Here is a 25,568-nt window from a genome sequence, read left to right as displayed (position 1 = left end):
TTTTATACTTAAACGTACTTTTTACTTAATAAACTTATTAATCATAAATTGTTTTCAATTTATTACTAGTATTCATCACTTATATTTAATTACACAAACCATTTCTTTTCTTTTTGGATACTTAAAATTCGCTGTTTATACAAGATATATGTCATTACACAGAAGCTTTGAACGGTTGAGGTTCTTTTTATGATTAGCAAACTGACCGGGATCACTTAATGCAATGCAACTTTCAAAGACTCTTACTGAAAGACGATACGTAATGCATCGTAAAGGCCGTCGTTTCAGTATAACGTACCCTTGAAATATTTAAAAGTGTTCCTAGTGTCACAACTTTTTGTCGGATTTACAATAGAATTCATTGTACAGCTCGACATTTTTAAGAGGTTGCTATAAGCAGTGGCATAAATCAATAATAAAACAAGTTTAGTGTTGATGTTGCACATCAAAGACGCCGCTAAATGATGTAAACAGTCACAAGTAATGTACAAAATCAGAATTGAAAATCGTTCTCTATTACAGTTGAATATCCGAAGCACTAATTAATTTTTTCTCCAAAATAAATTGGATAACAAGTGAAAGTGAAATGATTGGTAAACTTAAAATAAATTCAAGACAATATGTGCCAAGAATAATGTCCATTTAGATATTGGTGCGAATTGCATAATGTTCGAATGATTTTGAAGACGAACTGTCTGTTATTTTACAAATAGCGAACATATGTCTTTAATACCAAATAAAAGTTATGAATTAATTGATATATATAATCAATTCTTTGTTAGGTATTGTTTACTTATTTATAAAAGATTAAACTACTTGAGTAAACAAAGAATCTAGGTATGGGACCACAAATTGTAATTAAAAATATAGGCAAAGAGAACAATCGTCGGTCACAGAATCCTTCGAAATAACATATTGCAAATATTTGTGATACATTTTAAAATAAAAGTACTTTTTTCACTCAGTTAATCTGTTTTATAACTTAAATGTTAATTGTTTGAGTGAATCATAATTATGTCGCACACGTTTTGCCTGTTTTGCAAATAATATTTCCTATGCGTCCGTAATGCCAAAATAATCTCCGTTGCGTATTTTATTGATACCTCTTGTTCAGTTCCCGTCATTAGACTATAGACGGGTCTGTTTTGAGCTAAGGGTTCAGGGAGAACCGCTTCTCTGATAGTGGGCATGGTTTAGGCTTTGTAACTTGTAATTCGTAAAGTTATATTGATCATGATTGTCCTTGTTTCCTCCCCCCACAACCCCCGTCAACGAAGACTAAATGTTAACATATTGAATTTGGCGACAATTTAAGGCGGAGACGAAATTCAACAGAGGCGGAGCATATGAAGTGAGTGAAACTGCTTCCATCGTTGCCTCCCTCAACGGTTAAGTTTTAGAACGATCGACTATAGACTGGCTCATTGGCACATTATTTATTAGGTAGATAAAATTATAGATACTTATGAAAAGAATATGATATTCAAACATGACACTATCACTTCAGTTAAACGTTTATTTTAAAACGTTAAAGCTCTGTGACATGTTGTACATCAGAAAAACAATGTGATTTGTTAAAACAAAAAAAATGCACAAAATCAAGTCTAAAATTTTCCCCATTGCCCTACGGACAAATGCATATCTACTAGACGCGTGCACGCGCCGTCTTATAATGGACAGTACAACTGTCTGATTGCATGTTAATATAGTTTACCAAGACTTAATATCGTGGAACCAAGCTAAAAAATGAATCATGAATAAAGATGTTGTCTCCGTCTAGAGGAGAACTCTTTTGCATTGGACAAACGCATCGGTGTAAAAGATGTTGCACTGTGGTTGTTGTTGTGAAAGGCTTTATAGTTGATCCTTTGTTTTTCTAGTTTTAATATCGTTAAATCGGGATATAATTATTATTATTATTATTATTATTATTATTATTATTATTATTATTATTATTACAGTCGTGTGAGTACAGTCGTGTGAGAATATGCATAAGAAATGTATAATTAGTAAAACATAATGACACATAAGAAATAATTGTCCTTACAGAGTTTCCGTAAATGTTTGTTGATTGGGTTTTACGTCACAGTCATATCTTTACTGAAAGGGAAGATCTAAGGTACCCTTTAGTAAATGATAACTTTAAATGGCAAAAGGAAAATACTTTATCTGTTATTAATTTATTGATCGTGTTCGGATCTCAAAAGAAGTTTGTGCATTTATAGTCAATGACACAAAAGAATTGAAAAAATAGGTTTTGATGAAAAGATAGCCGCCGTGCCAAACGAATTATCAAAACAGAAAACAAAGGTTGTAAGCATACTAATTGCCACATATACGACCCTGCTGGTTAAAGCAAAATATTTCAATAAAATCAAACTTGAGAAAAAATTACTAAGATTTTAGGAAAAGTAAAAAGATTCAAGATTCAAGTAATAATAATTATGTTACTTGCGATTAATGACAGATTTTTTCAGTATTTACACTAACGCAGTAACTTTACTTATACTAACGCAGTAACAGCTAATTTTGCATATATTGATCACTTTTTTATTATTTACGTGGGTTATCAGTGCCATTTATATCGTGTAAAATGATTCCTTTTGGTTATTTTACAATATTTTACAGTCAAATACATTTTCAAACTTTTCATGAAAATAAGCATGAATCTAGAAGCGTGCTGCTTTAAAGTACAATGTCATGACTAACAGTCGTTCGCGATTATTCATTTCTTTTATTTTGATTTACTATAGGATATTTGGTCCGTTTATCATTTTCTACCTCACTTACGTTCGTCCGAAATAAAACAATTATTTGCTATACTTGATAAGGAAAAACAAAGACAATATCGGGTTACAAAGCGGTTTGCTACTTTTTATTCTTTCAAAGTCGTCAAACATTTTCTCATAACAATACATGAGTAATTACGTATTTTATCATGTAATAAAGACAAAATATATCTCCAAAGACAAATATTCAATCAACATAATTATACTGTAACAGATACTTGAGCTGTTTGACAGTTTTGTTAACTGCGTACAATTCGTAGATTATTTTCTCATTCCTGCATTACTGGATATTCGTAGTGACAACGAGTACATCATATTTCTTAAAAAAAGATTAGTTCGTAAAGGGATCGGGACTCTGATAGCTGCGCATATTTCCGCAGGTTTTACGGTTTTTAAAATATTTCTTCTGTATCTAAATACCATATTTTTGTATTATCTGAATGTACGGCCTCTAAAATATAAAGTCAACACGGTATTACAAAATCCTTTTCTTTTTTCCAATATATATATATACCATATACCAGAACGGCAATATTTGCTGTATATTTTCAAAATATGTTTGTCTCTATCACTGTATAACTTTTATTCAGCTATCTTGGAAAATAGGAAATAGCGACACTTTTCCACGTATTTATTGAACAGCCCTCGTACAATCTTGGAAACTTATTTCTTCATTTAATAATCTTAATGTTCCTGAAACATTTTAGGTTTGCATGAAGAAAGTCTGATGAAAGTGCTTGGTGACAAAGAGCCAGAGGAAGGAGAAGATCATAGTGGAGCTAAACAATCAACCACAACAGAAACAGACATCATGGTTGGATTTGCTGAACACCTCCTTGGAAGGCTTGCTCCAGGGCAATCATATATTATTGATTCAAAAGAAAAGAAGGAAGGAAAATGCAAATGTGATGCAATGTGGAACCAAAATTTGGAAGTACAGGCATTGGTATGATTAAATAGTTTATTAGTTACATTTATTTAGTTATAATAAAAAACAAAGTAGCATATTTTTTTGCTCAGTACTTTCCAGCTCCACGGAAAAATTGAATCTACAATGTGTAAAGAAGCTTTCATTTAGGTATCTTGAAATTTTCTTTTGTAAGCTCTTTTTTAAAGAGACTCCACTGAGGTTTTTCGACATGATGGGACTGAAAATATTTTTTTCAGATAATTGTACCATTTGATGTAGGTTTAGACCACTAATCTTTGTGCAAAATTTCAGATCATTTGCGCACACCGTTTTTCCGAAATAATTATTCTAATTGTAAAAAACTGACCCAAACTGAAAAGCGTTTAAACGCTTTTCACTCAAATTAGGCTAAGAAAAGCATAAAAAATACGATTTTCAATTTATTTCAAAGTATATTTCTTAACTACCTTTGCATATATTACTGTTTAAAGTGCTCCAGCTCATTTATGTAAGAAATTCAAATGTTATGTTTCTAGACTTTTAAACCTCAGTGGAGTCCCTTTATTAAAATTAATGACATGGAGACATAACGGTGTCCACATGGCGATGCTACAGAGCTTCCACAGCATTTTAATTAGCGATTGTATTCAGATTGTACTTCTTCTGCATTCTTTGCACTTTTATGGCGCTCAAACTGCACTAAAATAAAAAACTCCATAAAAGCGCCCTGCACACGCAGTATAAGCGCGGTAGAGACGCCATACAAGCACAGTGGATAACCACAGTGTTCATTTGCCGCTCCTTTTGACTGCTTTCATGACGCTCCTGTTGCATTGTAGGAGATATTACAGCGTCCTTACTTTGATCCCACTGCACTCTTATCAGGATGCTGAGTGACAGCGATTGTTTTGAGCATGCACAAAATACATGCTATGTGATACCACTTTGATGCTGTGGCAATGTTTGTGATATTACTGTGCTCACCTCGGGGTTCTCAATTTTCTTTAGAAGCCGTGAGAACTCCACCCTAATGTGTCAGGGGTTTTAAGCTATTGCTATTATGTCTAATCATACTGATGTCAAATTAACATATATAATTGTCAAAATCTTGGAGAAAGGAAACTTATTAAATTTAAATTATTTCAGGTCATGAGGAGGTATGGCACGGCAATGTTGATATTATATTTTTATCTCATAATCATGAAGAACTGTGCATTGCAAACTATGAAAAGGATCTGATTGCAGCAGATTGTAGTACCAGTGCATGTAGCCCTTTATTAAAAAGGAGGAAAGAAGACGGTATGTAAGATTTTATAGTCAATGAATTTTATGTTTTTCTAATCAAAGACTAGATGAACTAATATGTTTGTAAGTTGTCCACCTACATGTATCTGTCTGTATGTAACTATTTTAACGTCTCCCAAGTCACTCAGGTTATCTATTGCGATCTTTTTGTCTGTTGTGTGTCAAACGCTTCTCCTTCTACAGTTTTTGTCCAATTTCAATAAGAATTGATAAATAAGTAGATCTGATGAAGATACATTCTGTGTATGGGTTTTTGATTTCGACAAATGATATTGCCATGGTTACTAAAAATGGAAATTCTTTCAAAACGCTACTCCTCCTACAGTTTTAATACAGTTTCAATAAGACTTGGTACATATGTAAACTAAATAAAAATACATAATTCTGTGTACCGGTTTTTGATTTCAAAAAATGATGTTGCTATGGTAATTCTCAAAATGGAGATTTCTTCGAATTTTTTTCAAAACGACGTTCTACGTACAGTTTCAGTCCAGTTTAACTTTTAATAAGATCTGGTACACAATTAGAATTGTTCCATTCTTTTGTTTTATTTATTATGATGAAAAATGTTGCTATAATAATCAGAAATGTTTTTTTTAAATGTTTTTAAATGCTACTCCTCCTTAAGCTTTAGCCGGATTAGATTTTTTACAAAAGTAGACTTCACTAAAGTACATCTTTCTTGAGTACAAACCAGTAGAGCTTCCATCTCGTCATAGACTTCTGACCCTTAATATAACAAATACGTTTCAGTACTGACCGGTGTTGGTTTATGCAGAATTGATTTTAGTTCGATTGTGAAGGAAGCTTAAAGCTTATAGACACACTCTTGAATCAGTTCTTGGAACCAACCAGTACTGAACAATGAGTGTAAAGTTTCTTGCTGAAGGAACAACAGCTCGCCCCTGACAGGGTTTGAACCCACATGGACAGCTTTCTGTAATGCTTGTTAATACATAGTAACCAGGTGAAAAAGTACAGGTTCGCACAAATGTCATATGTCATTTCAGTTGAGGAGGAGGAAGAGGTCTCTCCTGGAGGAAAAATGGTCACAGAAGTGAAAAGAACAGCTATCGGAACAAGCGAGGGAGCCTTGGCACAGACTATTGTTTTTTCTTTACTTCAGAGACAGCGACATCCTAATAGTCAGAACTGTATGGTACCAAATATCTTAAATTCAACCGATTATGTGCAGATTATCATGTACGATGCAGTAAATGACATCTTACTCTGCAGCAATTTTATCGATTTATTTAATGTAAATGCAGATGGCCGTCTGTCTCCTGAAGCTGTTGTCATTCTTTGGCTCGTTTTACACTATAGAATATTTGGTTGTGGATTAGTATTTGAAGATACTGTTGAAGCTGACATTTTTAAGTCAAATTTCCAAAACTTAGCCAGGGAAAAGTGGAATATTTATACAAAGTGTTTAAAAAGTTGTGTCCCAGAATTCCCTGTTATAGAGAAAGGATTCAAAGTCGAAACATGGAACAGAAGAGTTCTTCAAGGAACAGAGTATTGCAAAGGCATGAAGAAGAGAACACTAAATACAATAACATAATGCCAAGAGTTTAGATATTTGGCATGTGACATTTGGTTTCTCTTTAAAAGTTATGTTTGTTAGTCAAGCACCTGGGGTCATACATGGACCCACACCGGAGGTCTTTTAGTTAAAAGAGACTTGTATGCAAACAATGTTTTTAAAATCTCTTATTTTGAAAATACAATGCCGAGAGTTTAGATATTTTGCATGGAGTATCATCTTGCAGTCCTCTTCAAAGTAATATAAACCTGGGGTCATAATTATGCTAGGGGGCCCGGACAGTAGCTTGCAAATATCTCTACCTTCCATGAACAGGTTTGATCAAACCAACAAATTAGTTCACCTGCATTTACAATTGTGTCGCTTTGGGCGTGTTTCTTCTTGTACAATATTGGCTACGTTCATTTATGATATTATGGCCATGAAATTCTTTGAAATTGTAATGCAATGGGCTTAGATATTTTGCATATAACATTACCTTGTGGTCCTTTGTAGTCTGTAATAATTATTGTTGTGGTTAGCACATTGAACAGTTTAATTTATCGCTACATTTTTATACGCCTGAAAAAAATTCGGAGTAGAATGTTATGCACCTGGTAATCTGTCCATCTGGTAGCAGTTTTTGTGTCCAGTCTGTATCTTTTGAACCGATGGAAGAAAATTTATTAAAACTATTTGGCAGAAATGTTAACCATAATGAGATGATGTGCAGAGCACAGGTTTAATCTTTCTGAGGTCAAGGTCACACGGGCTTTATACTCCAGGGATTACTTGATTTATATACCTATAGACTTGCATAGAAAAACACATTTAAGATTCATTGCGTTAAACTACAATGTCTAGAGTTTAAATATTTAAAGCATATAGTATTTCCTTATTGACCTTAACAAAACTGATATGAATCATGCCCCTTTGTTCAATACTGTCCCTTCGGGCCTCCACAGTGGTCACTTGACTGACATAGACTTGTTTACTATAGAAAACACATCTAATACTTTTAGAGTGAAATTAGGATGCCCAGACCTAAGGTGTCATGTTACATCACTTTGTGGACCACAAAATAACTGGTTTTAATCATGCCCCATTGGTCAATATTGGCTCCGCCCTGGGGGTCACATAGTTAACACCTGTCACAAAGTGACATGGTGAGCTTTTGTGATCGCTTTTTGTTCGACGTCCGGACCCCCGCGTTTGTCTGTAAACTTTAACTTTACATGACATCTCCTCATACCTCTTAGTCAATTTTATCCAGACTTCATAGGAATGATTCTTTGGTAGTCAACTTTAAAAATTGTTCAATGAATTTAAGTCCATGCAGAACTCTGGTTGCCATGGCAACCAATAGAAGAAACTTCAAATCCTTTTTTAAAAAACCAAAAGAGCTAGAGCTTAAATATTTGATGTGAAACATCGTCTAGTCAGTGTTGATAAAGTGTTATCAAATAAAAATCCTATGGTCAAAATTGGCCCTGACCCTGGGTGTCATTATTTTTCCTTATATGTTTATAGTAAAAACTTTTTTAAAAGTCTGCTCTTAAGTAAACCCAAAGAGCTGGAGCTAAGATATTTAGCATGAAACATCTTCTAGTGTATGTCTACCAAGTTTGTTCAAATAAAAGCCCTAGGGTCAAAATTTGCACCGCCTGAGGGGTGTAATTATTAATAATTTTCCTGATATAAATATGTAAATAGTAAAAACTTAAAAAGTTATTTTTAAAATCTCAAATAGGAAGAGCTTAGATATTTAGCATGAAATATCTTCTTGTGAATGTCTACCAAGTGTGTTCAAATAAAAACCCTGAGGTCAAAATTGGACCCACCCCTGGGAGTCATTGATTTTCCTTAAATGTACACATCTTTTGGAACTGTTGTTTGCCCTTAGCAATAGGAACAAGTAGTGTTTTTACACATGCACTGTTTCACATACAGATATGAACTTTGTGATATCAGTTTAAGATTTAGATTTTATATCTTCTTTTGTTTATGGTTTACAATATTACTTGTTCCTTGTCAAAGAGAGCTTTTGTATACAGGTGAGCGATTTCAGGGCCATCATTGCCCTCTTGTTTTGGTGAAACTACCATGCCTAGAGCTTAGATATATGACCAGTAGTATTTTCTTGTTTGCCTCTATAAGACTGGTATTAATCATGTCCCTTGGGTCATTGTTTGTCTTGCCCCTGGGGTCGCTTACTTCAGATATTTGGCATGTAGAGTGCATCAATTTGTAGATTTATACAAAAAGTTATATAAATCATGACCCTCGACGCAAAATTGGCCCTGCCTTTTGGCCCACATCTTTTTATTGATAAATACTATGCGGCTTTATTTGGCATATATCATTGCCTAATAGGCCTAAAAGGTTTTAGGAATCACATGCAATTAGGGTGAAAAATGCCTCCACCTTAGAGGTCATATACATGTAGTATCAAAAAGATAAAACATTTTCAGACAAGTTTCTTGGTAGGGTCTCTTCCCTAATTGAAAGATTATTTTTGATAACTGAAAAATTTACATTCTGACGTATATTACAGTCTTTGCCGTGCTCTTGATTAAAAGTTTATCATCATACGTTCAGTTTGTTTGTATTGTTTATTTGATGAAACCAATAAATTAGTCGCCTGAATTGAAATTTACTATTGAAATATGAGTTTGTGTATTATTATGCGGGAACACGTAAATTGCCTGAAAATTTGTAAAAAGGTTTTCTTTCTAAAGGCTGCATGAATAGATTTCAATCTTGAATTTCGTCCACGGACATAAATGATAGCCTTACAGTGCCTGTCCATAATGTAAACGAGCCAGTTGATCTTTAATTGTGGAATTCAGTTTCGCTGTGCTTGTAAGGCAGCACAAAGTTTGCAAAAGTGATAGGCTGCATAGAGCAACAAAAATGGGCCTCAGGTTGCATAGAGCAACAAAAATGGGCCTCTAAGCATGTTCCAGATATGTACAATCGGTATCTGGCAGGTCAAGCAAAAGCCTGCGGACTCAAGTGCAAGATATAGGGAAGTGAGGCGAGCACTGTTTGAGGGAGCATTAATTAATCTGCTCTTGCATAAAGTATTGACATTTTCTTTAAATTGGAGACGATTCCATATTTGTTAAGCAACAGTTGACACTGTGGGAAAATATTTAAGATGTGGGCAACCTGCCACTCAGACATGCCATGTGAGGAAGCTATCCAGCTAGCTTATTCTACTACGGTGCCCATTCTTGCCTAAACTAATGCACGGAAGGGCGCCCGAGGTCTTCCTCCACCAGTGAAGCTGGAACGTCGCCATATGACCTATACTGTGTCGGTGTACATGTGACGTAAAACCCAATCAAACAAACACAAACAGACATGCCATCTGCAACACGCGAAACCTCCCTGCCACCCTTGTTCATCCTGTTCGGCTAGGCCAAATTCCTAGATATTAATTCATTATATTGAATTCTTACAAAAGGTAGATGAACCAAATCACTAAACCCGGTCTTGCGAGCTCAGACATTTCAATGTGAACAATGTCTTGCGATCAGAAGCACATGCTACTTCCGATCAGTGTACCTTTTTTGTGACTACTTGAAGTAAGACTATTATAAACCATGAGCAGATAATTGAAATCGGCGAGCCTATACAATGCAATGTGTATACCATGTCTACAAGCACATGTTACTTCCGATCACTGTACCTGTCTTTGGTACCTGTACCTTTCTTGCAACCACTGGTTGTTTGTTGGTTTGTTTCATTCATTTTACGACTTTTTCCAACAGTATTTCAGTCATATAGGCGGGTAGTTTCCTAACCATCGTTCCTGGAGAGTTACACCAGTACTAGACTACCTTCCTCCACGCTAAACTTCCAAAGCATCTCCCGGAGATCGAACCCATTCCAGAAAGGTAACTGGATAATAATTGATCGATCAACTCTAACCCCTCGAACTACTGGAAGTAGACTTGTTTAAATAGCGTTTACATGAAGCTGTACCCTGTCTTGGAGCCTTTTCAATTCATTGTGTACCATGTCTAGCGATTAAAAGCATTAATGTTACTTTCGATCATTGTACCTGTCGTAAGAGCCTAAACCTTTCGTGCGACAACCGGAAGTTGACTTGTTTTAATACTGACAAGAGCACAGAAATGAAAATATGCACACTCATTGAATATTACACTGTTTTCTAAAACGTACTCACTGAACTCACGTGTACTTTCAAGAGGAAATTTGAAAAACAGCTGAGGTGTGCCGATTTACGATAAAAACTGTCTCGCTAATGTCGATGATTGAATGTACGTGCCATATGTCACATCAGTTCCTTTTGAATGTACATGTTTTGATCGGAAGTTTTGGTGCATGCACGAGGTTGACTTCTAAGGGATTGGTCTTCTTGAGAAAAAAAAACGAATTATGTTCATATAGAGTTATAACAATGAATAATAATTTCTATAGTATATATGTATATACTAGCCACGGAAAAAACTACAATCTTCATTCTTTGATTTTAATAGATTGCAGTGTGTCTGCTTTGCTGATCAAATTTTAATTACACGAAATCTTTCTGTACGATATATGGCACTCTGGAGAAAAATGCTAGATTCTAATTATACATAGTGTCTTTTTGCAATGTATTAGGATGACATGTTAATTATCTTGAAAAGTTTTTAGTTCGTTTTTGACACACATGTATAACGAAGTAGTGTTAGTTTTGTATGGCTATCAAAAAATGTACCATTTATACTGCCGCGTCATAACAAAACCAACATAATGGGTTTGCGACCAGCATGGATCCAGACTACCCTGCGCATCCGCGCAGTCTGATCAGGATCCGTGCTGTTCGCTATTTATTTCTCTACTTGTAGGGTGTGTAAGCGAACAGCATGGATCCTTATCAGAATGCAAGGATGTACAGGCTGGTCTGGATCCATGCTTGTCGCAAACTCACTATGTTGGTTTTGTCGTGACATGGCTCATATGGCATTGGTTCTTAATGCCATGACTTGGTGCAGAACAAAAAGAAAACTGAGTGATGTAGGCTCTGAATTTATTTAGCAAGTTCAACCAATCGCGCACCAATCGCGCATGAAACTTTACGAAGATTATAATTTCATACCTTAGATTAGAACAATTGCATCAAAATATCATTTATGTTCATTTTTTATGACAACCACACTTTATCCTTGCATACCATGGCTACTTCTGTAACAAAGACACTTAAAAAAGATATGCCTAGATTGGGTTTTGAACTTCAGACCTCTCACACACAAAACGAGCGCATTACCCCTGCAGAAAGAATACAAATAAAGCCTGAATAAAATCAAGTCATTCTAAATTTTGAACTTGCATTGCATTTCGGTTTGTAATCCTTATAAATTTCGAGGTATTTTGTTCAGGATAAAGCTGTTGTTTAAAATTGAAGTAAATATTTTAGCGAAAATCTTCTCGCCCAAACAGTCCGACATGTAGAATCTATATATTCCTCTACTCGGCAGTCAGATTTATTTTTGAAGTATTCGGTAATCGACATCGCTAAAAATAGCATTTTCATTGATTTAAATCATATACATCCGCGTAATTTGTGATTGTGTATTTATTGACAATTCTATAAGCCAACTCTACTTTTAAACTTTGAATGCCTTGTAATTTGGTGGATACTTGTAACAAAATTGAAATATTCCTTTCTTTAAAATCGCTAGTTTTAAGCTGTTTTGAGAACTGCTTGTTGTTGGGTCTGTCGTGAAATTCTGTGTCAGAGATTGAATGTCCGCTTTGTTTTTACTGATCTTCGATCAGAAAATACAAAAATCATATTTAGGTGCTCTTACACTGGTCCATTAGTCTGGGGTTTCATATTGAGACAGCGACAGGGATCTTGTTTTAATTTTTGTCTTTTTTTTACAAAAGAGAAAGAACATAAATAAAACTCGACAATCTGATTAATACTGGGGGGGGGGGCAGATAGAGCAAGGACTGACGATAAACGGACGAACAGAAAATCTGACAACGGTACTTTATACTTTGTAACATAACCTGACCTTGTGACATATATTGAACGATACATTTGCGAAAAAAGGAACAGATACTCCGAATACTTTCGGTGAAATTATGACAAAAAGTACGAACAGTATCAGTGTACATGTACCTCTTGGTGATCTATTTGAAGGAATCCCTATAAGGTGTAACAGTGCTTACTCGGAAAATGTATTTCGAGGAACAAATAACTTCTATATAAACAAATGAATTACAATTAATTCTTAATATTTCCTCTAATTAATGATATTATTATGAAAAAGGTCACAGTTATCGGGTCTTTGACCTATTGATTAATACGTGTACAATTTACGTAAATAAGGATGGACACAAACACGTACAAAAAGACTAAATGTTAGGAGCTTAAGGGATGGTGTATAACTAACTTCCAAGTCAAAATATCGAAGTTTCATCCTTTTTACATGTATCGGAATTGCTAGTAGGTGCGCCATTTGCAGCAATACTGGTTTTCGTATTGGCAACTGCAATGTTTTTTCTTAAATATCTTGTCGGTTGGTCTATCAAACCGGTTTTGTTTGATACGATACAAATGTAATACAAGACGTAATATTTTACATTATATAAAAGACAAGGGTTAGTTTTAATAGTTAATCATTCGGCTTTTCAGGATCACAATAACGAAAAATGACGTGATTGGTTTCAATTAGTTTCTTATGCACGTCAAAGAACATCTGAAATAAACAAATGTTTTTGCTTCTGGATTCATTTTATAAAGATTATTAATAAAGACATTTCTCGGAATTGTGAAGGACGTCAACATTTATAGGTTCGTATTAAACGCGTCAATCATATTAATAAGCACCGTACCCATGTGTTAACATGTATTAGCATCCATTCGTGAATGGACGTAGGCATTGGAAATAAATGGTCAGCATTCGGATGATTATTTCATAACCTCTACGGAACGCAGGAAAGGAATCATCATTCTTTCACTACTACTTTATATGAAAATAAATATTTTAAAATCTGAAAATACTGAAGAGCGCTACAAAAAAGATTTCAGCAGCATGCAGAATAAATTGGCGCATTATGAGGAATATGACAGTCAGACTGCAGAATTTACGACAAAAGTTTCCCGAATATCGTCAACACTTTCTGCTATCAGTCTCGATGAAGAAGAACAGGAAGATGTTAAAATACACGAAGAGACGCCTGTCGTAGATTCGAATATATTTCAAACTTCGGACGCAGTAATAGGTGACGATAATGGTACGGCAACTGATGAGGGAATGAAGTCAGTTCTCAATCGAACCCTTACTCCTAAATGCAAGTTCAGAATAAAACGTTGTTCAAGAAGTGACGTGAGGAATTGCCAACCTTCAATGGCGCCTTGTAATGCCAGAAGAAAATCCCAGGATTCATACTCTCATCTCAAGATGTTGATGTCTTTGTCACAACTTTGTTTACTTAACAACAGACAAGAACAACAACCCAGCTCTCGACAATTTCCTCGATCCAGACGTGCAGAAGAATTTAGTAGTAGAGGGCATAACCGGGCATGGCAAAGTGCATGGTCATTGCAGAATCCAGCAAATAATTTGGAAGTGGGAACTTCATATGAATTGGAGCGTGCCGCAAAGAATCGCGAATGGAAAAGTGCATTGACTTTAGAAAGTCCAGGAACGAATCGAGATTGGAAAAACGCATGGGTATTTGAAAGTTCAACTGATAATTTGGAAATGGGAACATCAATAGCACTTGAGAGACCGGGAAATGATCAGGAAGATGGCAGATCTTGGCCAGTAGACAATCCAGTAAATAATTTGAGGAGCGGAGCTCCAACGAGAGTTGAAAGCGAAGGAAAGGATTGGGAAAGGAAGTTATTCAAAGATGGCAGCTATGATGAAGTCTTTTATCAAGAGTATGAATATTAGCGGAGAAAGTATACAAGTAAAGTATACAAATACGTATTACATGTACATGTAATTAAAATGAGTATGCTAAAGATCATTTCTTTATTCAAATTTCAGTATCTGAATGACCTTTATAAATATTATTTGTAGACTTGTAAATATTCAAAATACTATGTAGCTTAAATATACAAATACAGCGTGTTGATAATTTAATAGCGCAATGTTATTAATTGAAGTGGAAATGACTGTTTTCTTATACATTCATGGTGTAGGCCGGGTCTTCTTGTTAACAATATTTGTTTGCTTATTTGTTTTTCATTATTATAAGATTAGCTTTGAGACATATAGAAACATTTAAATGAATATTGTTTAACATAACATTTTTTTCCTTTCTGACATTCTTTGCACTTATGATTCTCGACTAAATGCTAAAAATAGACAAAGAAAATTTTGGTGTTCACTACAGGGAATTAGCATGTAAAAATTAGTTTTAGTTCGTAAGTATCATTGTCTTTTGTTCAGAATATTTATTTTATGAATAATTATTTATACAATTTATATGTTTTATGATAAATGAAAGAAATGTGTAATATTTCTGTAAATACTACTAAAGAAATATATTTGATGTGTGAATGTAAATAATAAACAATTAGATCTACTCTTCGTTTATAATTTGTTTATTTCTAAATTCATAATGTTTGCTATCTTTGAGTGATTTGTTGAGATGATATTAAAGACAAAAAAAAATTGTCAAATGGTCAAGGTTTGCACATTTTGATGCCGACGTTTTGTGAAGAATGACTGCGGGCTTATTTGACATAGGAATAAGCAAACGGGAATAAATATATAAGTTATCGCCATTTATATTAATAACATTTTTTTCAACACACTAGAAAACGTCGAAGTAACCAAGAACTACCAAGAACTACAAAAGTTGTTACTTTGCAAAGAGTGTACTGTATAGGGAGGTTACAATGAGCATCGATATATGCTATTTCATATGGTGGCTGATATAGTACACTTTGCGCGTTGCCTTGTCGATAGCGAAAACACAACCTATATCACAATCGCCTTTCGTTTTGTCTTGTCGCTAGCGAAACACGCCGCACGACAACGTGCAGTTTGACATGCATCGTTAGCGACAGGACGACAAGAAGAAAGTTCGACAAGGCGCGGTTTGTCTTGCTGTCGCTAGCGCAAACACGACGCAAAAAAAAAGTTCCAAATCAGCCTCACATTAGAAGAAACTCATATACATAGTATTGTCCGGCAAGAAATTTCAAGGAAGTGATTTGCACGGACTCAAACGTGTAAGAAAAATTATTGGTCATTCGCCCATACGTTCATTAAAAGAAACACACACACATAGATATAGATATAAGGATTAACTTCAACAGACCTTATACAGTATAACCAAGAGCGGCAACAGTTTAAAACAGCAAATGTTCGTATACAGCATTACTGCCAAGAACATTCTAAACTTGCCGTTTGTTTACTTCTTAAACGTTAGTTTAAATCATTATGTAAATTCACTAAACGTTTAAGGAAAGCGTCAATGTAACTGCGAAAGACCTTTTTATTGCTATCCATAATAAAACTACTGATATGAGAATGATTACTCAAACACAACCAGTTTCAATACGCATGAGTATATGTTATCACAGTGTACTGTTATAAATACTCAGGGACTAATAATTTTTCGACGGATTGTCGCTTTTAAAAATACTTGTATTCTTTTCAGACAATAATTCTTAATTGATATTCAGACAAAATGACGTATTCGGCAAATTGATACACTCAACGAAGATTGTGTCGACGTAGTTTTCGTTCTACCAAGTGTTTTTCGACGAATCGTTATGCAGCAAAAAGGGGCATCTTAAGGATACGCGGACAACATCAATGGACCTGTGCGGGACATCTTTAAAACTTTCAAAATTGCATTGCAAAGGTTATCAGAATTTCTGACGGTTGGCAGCATATCTGTATTAGCTAAATTATATACAACAATAATCTATATGGAAGTGTAAAAATGTTACACAATCATGTACCGTGCTGGGTGTTATGTGACGCTTTTACTGTACACCGCATAGAGCTTTCTTAATTAGTGAGTGCAGTATACCAAAACAAATAAAACTGTAGCTCAATACAACATTTTAATCATAAAATGCATTTACATCTGGTATGCATATATAGTATATAATGAGCGTTTTATAAATGCTGCACAGTTTGAAAATATATTTGAGAGATATCAAGGACGAAGTACATTGTATTACAAAGAATTATGCATAGCTAGTATATTATGAACATATAAAGCGAGATCACTCGAATAAGGTTTGACATAAAAAGTACAAACTCCTCGTAGCGGTTACCTCCCTTAATAGTACATAAATGCGCCGGAAAATGAAGAGGAGACCACTGCGTGGAGCTTCAAAAAATATGAACAGCTTCGCTCTTCTCCCTTGTTCTTCAAAGGGTTTTGTGAATTTTAAAGAAGTATTGCATTCAATGAAAAAGTTGAGCACATGATCTTTAACAATAAAATATGAACAGAAGGTACTTGGTGAATTAATTGCTATAATCACACTTTTTTCCACTTAATTTTGTTATACGTGGTTTAAACTTATTTCAATGATGAGCAAGATGGGTTAGTATTTGTACGTCCTTGGTGTATACCGTGATGTATATGCTGGAGTATAACTCGTGAATCTTGAACTGCCTAGATAAGAACTGCCTCCGGAATACCCATGACTTGAAGATCCATATCCGTTTGATTGTGTCTGCGCGCTTTGAACTTCACCATATTTAGCTATTCTCGCCAGCAGAGTGCTTTCGTCCCTTGTGGCAAATGTTGCCGGAGGCTGATCACTTTTCTGAAGATCTTCTTTCTCTAGTCCTTGCTCTGTTGTGTACTCTTTAACCTTTTTGTAAACAAGGAACATTTCTTGAACAACTTCAGAGTTTTTTGCTTTATTTATTGCTTCTAATATTTCTTCAACTTCATGTTCCTTTTCAGACAGTTTCTTTAACTTTTCCTCTACCGATTCTTTACTGTTTCCACCATTACCGTTTGCCATCTGTAGGATTTCTTGTTCTCGATCATTAACCGCTTTCCTGATTTTCTCAAAAGCCTCCTTTATAGATTTAGTTAAACTGTCATCTCCTTTCTGACATTTTTCTAAAGCTTTCTGACAGTCTTCTTTCTTTTCAAACAACGCCTTTGCTTCTTCGTCCATACTCTTTATACCTTCATCTAAGACAGGCAAGTATTTATCTTTAGCGTTTGCAAGATCTATGACTAACTGTTCCTCTGAACACTCTTTATGATCTAGCACGGTACAATCTCTGCATATTGGATGAACACATTTCTCACAAAAGAAATTAATCGGCTGTAAATCGTGGTTAGGACAGAACGAAACAGTCTGTTTGTCGGTGTGACCAACGAAATCCATGAGCTGGACAATTCTGTGGTCGGTCATTAATTGTTTCAAACCATCCAATGTTGTTATGAAATTAGAACCACAATTTGGACATCCGACAGGAATAGCAAAAGCAAAGTTTGATGAAGACGAGGTGGACAATGGAGACAGGCTCTGGCGGTAATCTTCTTCACGCTGGTACAAGGCCAAAAGACAAGACATACAGAAGGCATGGTGACAGGGTAGTAGTCGGGGAGTCCTAGAATCAAAATTAAACATACATATAAAAAATGAAACATTCCGAAAATGTCGACATAGGTGTCTAGCTATAGCATAAATGACGTTATATACATGTAACAGCCTCCTTTTAGACACAAACATCTTTAGATATTGGTGTATTTACAAATATATTTATATACATATCGTATGTGAAATTGACTGTTTGAACAGTATTCATGAGAAAGTATGGTATTCAGAATGATGATGTCTGTTAACATGACACATATATGAGCCGTGTCACGACAAAACCAACATAGTGGGTTTGCGACCAGCATGGATCCAGACCAGCCTGCGCATCCGCGCAGTTTGATCAGGATACATGCTGTTCGCTTACAAACCCTATAACAAGTAGAGAAACCTAGTACGATCATAAAATATGTAATAAATATCAATGATATATGGTAAGATTGTCGGAATTTGGCGTTGAAAATACAGTGTAACCTCTACAGAGCAACCTTATGTAGACCAGTAACCTATATACAATATCTGTAATATGTCTTCCCTAAGTATTACTTCATAAATAGATTTAATCTCCCCGAGGGAACACCTCAAAGTAACAACCTAAATATTTGTTTCCCAAACATTGTTGCGCATGCCCTGCAGAGGTCGTACTGTAACAAGCTCTAGAACCATGTTTACCTAGTTTGTTATTTTTTACAAAAAAAAAGTGATAATAAAAGTAATAAATTGTGTCATATTTTGCATAAAAGGTGCTAAAGTGTCACTTTTATTATAATTATTTATGCATTTCTTTAACTTTTAATACAGTTTCATTAACATTTAAACTTTTTACATGCACGTGGAGCCGTGCAGAGTTAAGTTAATTAAGTACATGTAACATCTACGCAAGGTAATGCATCCAGTAATGCCGGGTTAATGCCGGATTTTGTATTAGCAAAAAAAATGGGCTAGGTTTTGTTCAAATTTCCATGCTGGTATTTTTAAAGGGGGGTTTTACCATCTAGTTGTCACCACATGGAGGGGCCTTTACCAAAAGTGCGAAAGTCCAAAAATTCCATCTGATTCCCAGTGGATGACGGTCGTGGTTACAATAAACAAGTGCATAAGTACAGTACAAATTCTCAGTGTATCCTCTACAGCTCTTAAGACCACTAACGAGACGGACTCAAAGTGGTCTTAAAAGTGAACTGGTCTTAATAGTGAATAAGCCACTTTTAGAACTTTAAATATGCAGTCCAACTAAACTAAATGTTAATGTACTCATGTCTCAGACTTTGATTAAGGTTTTTATCTTTCTTTAGATTTTAAACTTTTATTTTTTTATATTAAGATACGATTTTTGATTGACTGAGCAAGCAATGATTGTTAGTGTCATAAGAATGCAAACTATCAAAAGACTGAGGTTTAACATTTTTTACATGTAATGCACGTCTGACATAGTTCCTTACAAATTACAAAGTTTTTTCTATCATATTACCTTTCCATCATATCATATTTTTCCTTGCACACCATACATCTTAAAAACGAGTACTCAAACTTTTCCTCGTCCAAAATTATCTTTTGTTTGGGAGGGGTAGGTGGAGGGGCGTAGCGGAGCGCTGAAATAAGATGAACAAAATAACTTTAAAATTCAAATATAGAATCACATTGAAATCAGTTCATAGAAATCGGTCTTCTCTTGTGTAAACCATCAACCTGGGACAGAAGATCAACCAATATTTTGGCGCAATTTGACGCATTTACAAAGAAAAAATAATAATTAAAATAAATACATAAATAAATAAAATAAATGAATAGATAAACACGATACAATCGTACAACAAAATTATTCATGGTAAGTAAAACTCGAATTTGAAAATTCTACAGTACAGTGATATATGTCTGACTGGAACGTCTAAGACCTAATATTTATTGCATATTTATACAGTCAAACACGTGGTAAAGACCATCTCATAATTAAAGATCGCCCTGTAAATGAAGGCCACTCTTTGACAACCTTTCATTGATAAAATAGAACATGGTTGGCTGTATGTGTAAATATAATCGTTTGTGGACACAAAGGTTTATCAGCCAATCTAATGATTGCTCTGATTAATGGATATATAAATTGTATGAAATACGCTTCTTTTATAGAGAGGTTTTGCTGTGGGATATATATAAATAGCTTGTCAAAGATTCTAAGCACATACCAGTCAATGCTTTATCTAAGTTTGTAACGTAATGTAATGTATGTAACATAATGATGTAATCAAAAGAAAAGAAATCAAAATGCATGTACTACGATTTTTCAAAAGTTTGGAGAAAATGTACATTATGTCTAAACTTAAAAGGAAAAGGACATTTCATCTAAAATTATAAGGTAAATTATTGGAAGGGTGTGTACATTACATTAAGAATTGGTTGGAAAATCATGTTTAAAACTTGAATTGTAAAATATATATACAATACAATCATTTAGACTTGACAGAAGAAGTCTATTATGCTAAAAGTTTAAAGAAAGAAATGTACATTGCATCTAGAATTAAAATTAGAGATTTATTACATCTAGAATTAAAAACAATATACTATATATGAAGGAAATGAACACTTCACTTGCCTGCAAATGACTGTTGGGAATTCGGGCTCATGACTCCTCCCTTAAAATTAGGATCTTCTGTTGATTTAGTAGTTTCTGCCATTATTGTAACATACGTGATAGTATAAAATCTGCAATTTAAAAAGATACTATTGATAATTGATAAGTCACTATCGTGTTAAACGTAAAGCATTGATGTATGTTAACCAATGACACTCCTGAAATCTATATTACAGATTTAGTTATATCTTTAGTAACGTATGCCAACTGTATAGAATTCCTGTAACAACGTTACTGATATCCTTATCTCTACGTTACGATATAAATACTGTATTTGAAAACTATATATCATTGTAGCATTCCTGTAACAAATGTCTCTCACTTCCGAAATTCGTTACATATTTATTTTGGGGGAACGTATGTTAAAATGATGTGTGCAGAATTCATGTACAATTCATAACAAGTTACTCATTTTCCAATTTCTACGTTACGAAATTAATACTATCTTTGGAAACGTCTTTTTCATGTGTAGCATTCCTGTAACTTGTGCCACACACTTCCAAATTTCGTTACAAATTTATTTTTGGTAACGTATGTAAAATGATGTGTGTAGAATTCCTGTAACAACGTTACTCATTTCCCAGTTTTACATTACGAAATTAATACTATCTTTGGAAACGTCTATATCATGTTTAGCATTCCTGTAACCGACGCCACGCACTTTCAAATTTCATTGCGAATTTATCTTTAGTAACATATGTAAACTGTGACAAACTTTACTAATTCTCCTATCTCTACGTTACGAAATTAACACTACCTTTGATAACGCATTCAAAATGTAAATCAATCCAGAACAACTATTAGTTATTTCATTAGGTTCTGAATTACTGGTATCATAATAATATAATGAAAGTACTTCCTGTAACTGTAAATATCTTGTGTTTTTTCTTCAATTGTTTTCATGGTTATCATGGTATCTTTTAAGATGACTTTGTTTATCTCGTGATCTTATGGTGAATTTGAATGACCAATAATCGGTATCAACTTTAAAAAGTTTGTATGTATATTTTATTCAGTGAACCATAATTGAACTTTATAAGTACAATGTATCATTATTTCTGTTGATACAATCAAATATGTTTCAATTCTGTCAACAAAGTATATAAGTGACGGAAAACAAAATCTAACCAAGCATAAAAAGTACACATATAAGTCATTTTTACACCAACACTTGCCTGAAACGACCATCCGTTGTAAGTTAACAATGTGGGTGGTCTTTTTATTAACAGGTGATCGTTTAAAAGGGGGAAAAGAACACTAATCTTAACTCTTTCTGAATCTTATTCGTTGCATGTGACTCTCTTTTAAAATGAGGTTCGACTGTACTTGTTCTGTTGTAAATATACAATAAATGTATTTTCACCAAAAATGTTTGTTAATAAATGTCCCGGAGAAATGGGCCATATATCATCAATTTTTTAGTGTGTAATATGGGATCGGTATGTGATCACACCATTAACTTTACTCCAAAATCTTTCTTTTGAAACCTAGCAAATAGTTAAGTGTTATTTTTATGTATATATCAGGCAAGATCGGTTACGCATACTTACATCATGTTTTATAATTCAATGCTGTTCAACTTCAACGAAACTAGCGATCTTCGCCACCTTTTTGCATTTACTTATAACTAAAGTACAAAGCATATATTGTATTTAAAAATCGCTAGGTCAGCAAATTTTAAGGCGGCTTAAGCGGGCATTTAAAGAAAGTATACGGCGTAATTATAGTGTCGAGTTAAACTTTGAAAATAAGTAAGATTGATTATGGCCTATGAAGTACAAACGCTTTAAAATTTGTTACATAAACTTATTAGTATGCAAAATTATTCCGCGTGATAAAAAAGTAACAGTACAAAATGTCCCATAACGATTTCACTAGTTGTTTTTAAACTAGTCATGACCATGAAATATTTAGAATTTCCGCACAAGTCCAAGTGTACCTGCTCGCTAAAAAGCATAAAATTTTACTTATATACATGTATGCTGAAATACATTTAAAAAACAAACTGTGATATAACTGTTTGCGGAAATGACTTCTTAATTAGGTCGGCAGATGACATGTCTGTCATTCTTTCGGGGTGGTGGGTGGGGTGGGGGAATTGCGTCTCAGCTTCGATCATAGGGGAACAAATAAAGGCATTAACATTATTTATATATCTTCACTTCAGATAAAAACTAGTAAACGAACATAAATTTTGATTCGTTTTTACATTTCCACACTTTCTGACTTCCATGAAGCGAATAATTTGTCAAAAGGTTTGGAAAACATACTCTTTAATTTTGGAGTAGGGAAAGAGGTTAAGCCACTAAATATGGCCAATAACACTATGTAAGGTATAAGGTTAACTTTATTGGAACGATACCCTGTCGAGCTGGATTTATTTCATTTACGGTAGCATGATTTGATTTATTGATAAGTTTCATTGTATACACCACAAAATACCTACCTCTAGCACTTTTAAATGATACTGATCTATAGTGTCTCCTTTAAGACAGATTTTGTCAAGATTAAGAAAAACTAACAATATACATGTGTGTATATCGTAAGTTCGTGAAAAGGTTACATGTATATTTCTAGAGTTTGTTAAAATCTACATTAGTTGGTGTCCATATACATATATTATTTAAAATGTATACAATGTACATCTTTGTAAATGTTCGCCCCAGGTTAAAACGTTAATCATTTAAGTTTAAAGGAACTCCACTGAGGTTTAAATGCTTGAAATCACAAAATTTAAAATAATTTTTCATGAATCAACTGGTGCATTTTAAATAAAAAAGTATGCAACAGATAATATGTAAATATTAACCGATACTAATTGTGTAGGTTTTTATTTTCGGCCGATTTCAGTGAAAAGCGGACAATGTGCGTTACAAAATGGATTATCCCTGGGAAGCAAAGTAAGCAAATGATCTGAAATTTTGCACACGACTTATTGATCCAGACCTACATACAGTTATATATAAGTCTTGAAAAAATATTTTCGGTCCCTTCATGTAAAAAAACCCAGTGGAGTACCTTTAATCATGAGACAATGTTTGTAGCTACCTTTTACCTCTTTCGAGCATACAAAAAGGACATGAGGAAACATTTACGTGACAATATAGTAGGGTTCAAACTAACATTTATTAGAGGCATACCTCTCACGTACAAGCTCACCGCTTACTTATAAGTAATTTTAATTCGGTGGCGGGAGGGGCGGTCGTGGTTCGAACCCACGGTCCCTGAAAGGACTACATACACATGTCTGTTTCTTATGTTTGTTTGACATAAATTCAGCGTCAGATGTAATATATATATATATACATTTGTACCACAGTAAGATTGTATAACCGTGTGTAGATGTCAAAATATTCATAACGGTTGAATACCTTTAAATAGTAAACAAATTTAACGCTGTTTAAAATAGTCGACCGTACATAAGTGAATCTTATATTTTTAAGAAAAAGAAACCTGTAAAATAGGGGCCTCGTCATTTTGTTCTGGCCTCGTTAATTCAAATAATGGTCAGACAAAGGGCTATAAAACATGTTTGTTTACATACAGGTTTATTACAAACATATTAAATGCTTTTTTATCACCGTTGACCCCATAAATCTTGCCCACACAGACTGATTTAGGGGTAAAGCTAGTCCTTGAAGATAAATACTAAACACAGATTTAAAGTATATTTATGCCTTGCTGATAAAAAATATAGTCAGAATTTTACCGAGATAAAGATTGATTTAGTATTTAATAAATTAATGTAATGGATTTTAACATGTTCAATTCAAAACGTTTGTTATTACGTCCTAGGTTTAAGGTATTAAATTAAAAGTACATATTTTATGTTTGCATATATATAACTGTATAATAAATAATTACAATGAATATTACAATAGGTAAAAGATTACAGTGGCACCGATTTATCACAGCGTTCATGGAGCGGTGTAATTTATTAATGAATTGAAACAGTCGTGTATCGTTGTCAGATACATTAATTCTTAATGACATCGATTTCTACATGCAATCTCGCATTATCGATCAATTACATGTAAAAATAAAGTGTTTTCTACAATATTCCGATTTCTTATTATGATTTAACAATGTCATCAGAAAAAGAATAGAATAAAAAAATCTTTAATACACATACTGTATGCAATTTTATATTAAATGCAAGCAACTGCTGTACTCTTTAAACATGATCTATATATGTACAACATGTATGACATTTACCATTTTTCACGCGTTAATTTTTGTCATAAAAGTAAGTAGCCATTTACCTTTCTCCTTAGCAACGCTTGTCCTGTGATATCACCTTCCTTAACAACCGTTTGGCAAGTTTCTTCTTTAATTAATGGTGATGATTTAACTCAATATCCGTAAGCAAAACAAAAACAGCTTTAAGTGTTACTTTAATGACGGAAATGTATTTTGCGCATGCGCGTATTTGAATTAATACAAACTGTCGTCTGCCTACTTACTTGGTGGAGCGTTAACGCCTTCGGGTTCACTGATAATATTGACACACCTTGGCGGTTAAATACGAGGTACATACGAGGTGCTTTTGAATAAGTAAAAATGTTTACATTTAAAGTTAACGCTAAACACCATAATTATTTATTAGTTTTACCCTCACCTTATGATCCTTTCTCCAAATGGGTATGTTTGGGTATTTACTAATTCTGTACTACCATGATTAGATTATATACATACAATTGCTGAGGCCTAAAACTTCTTGTGTTTCTGGTTACCCAGCCTAACCCCACCGACCCTTAAGTTTTTAGGGACTTACTAAATAAAATTATTGCAATATGTTTTTGACGTTATGATGAAAGGATAATAATAATAATAATAATAATGATAAAAAC

General features: G+C 34.0%; 1 protein-coding gene and 1 pseudogene across 1 annotated transcript; one reads left to right on the top strand and one right to left on the bottom strand.

The window, feature by feature from the left end:
- Window positions 1-223: 223 nt before the first annotated feature.
- LOC132736146 (uncharacterized) lies at window positions 224-6,565 on the top strand (annotated as a pseudogene).
- Window positions 6,566-16,566: 10,001 nt separating this feature from the next.
- LOC132736145 (tripartite motif-containing protein 2-like) lies at window positions 16,567-25,195 on the bottom strand. The gene is made up of 4 exons (XM_060723228.1): window positions 24,981-25,195; window positions 20,680-20,789; window positions 19,561-19,681; window positions 16,567-18,102 (listed from the first exon to the last, which is right to left on the bottom strand). Exons 2-4 carry the CDS (start codon window positions 20,759-20,761, stop codon window positions 17,073-17,075), a joined length of 1,233 nt encoding a protein of 410 aa, XP_060579211.1. The 5' UTR covers window positions 20,762-20,789; window positions 24,981-25,195; the 3' UTR covers window positions 16,567-17,072.
- Between the last annotated feature and the right edge of the window lie 373 nt (window positions 25,196-25,568).

The sequence above is a fragment of the Ruditapes philippinarum genome, unplaced genomic scaffold (genome assembly GCF_026571515.1).
Source record: "Ruditapes philippinarum isolate M1 unplaced genomic scaffold, ASM2657151v2 ctg192_1_1_1_1, whole genome shotgun sequence".
NCBI classification, from domain to species: Eukaryota; Metazoa; Mollusca; class Bivalvia; order Venerida; family Veneridae; genus Ruditapes; species Ruditapes philippinarum.
This window is presented reverse-complemented; position numbering and strand designations above follow the sequence as displayed.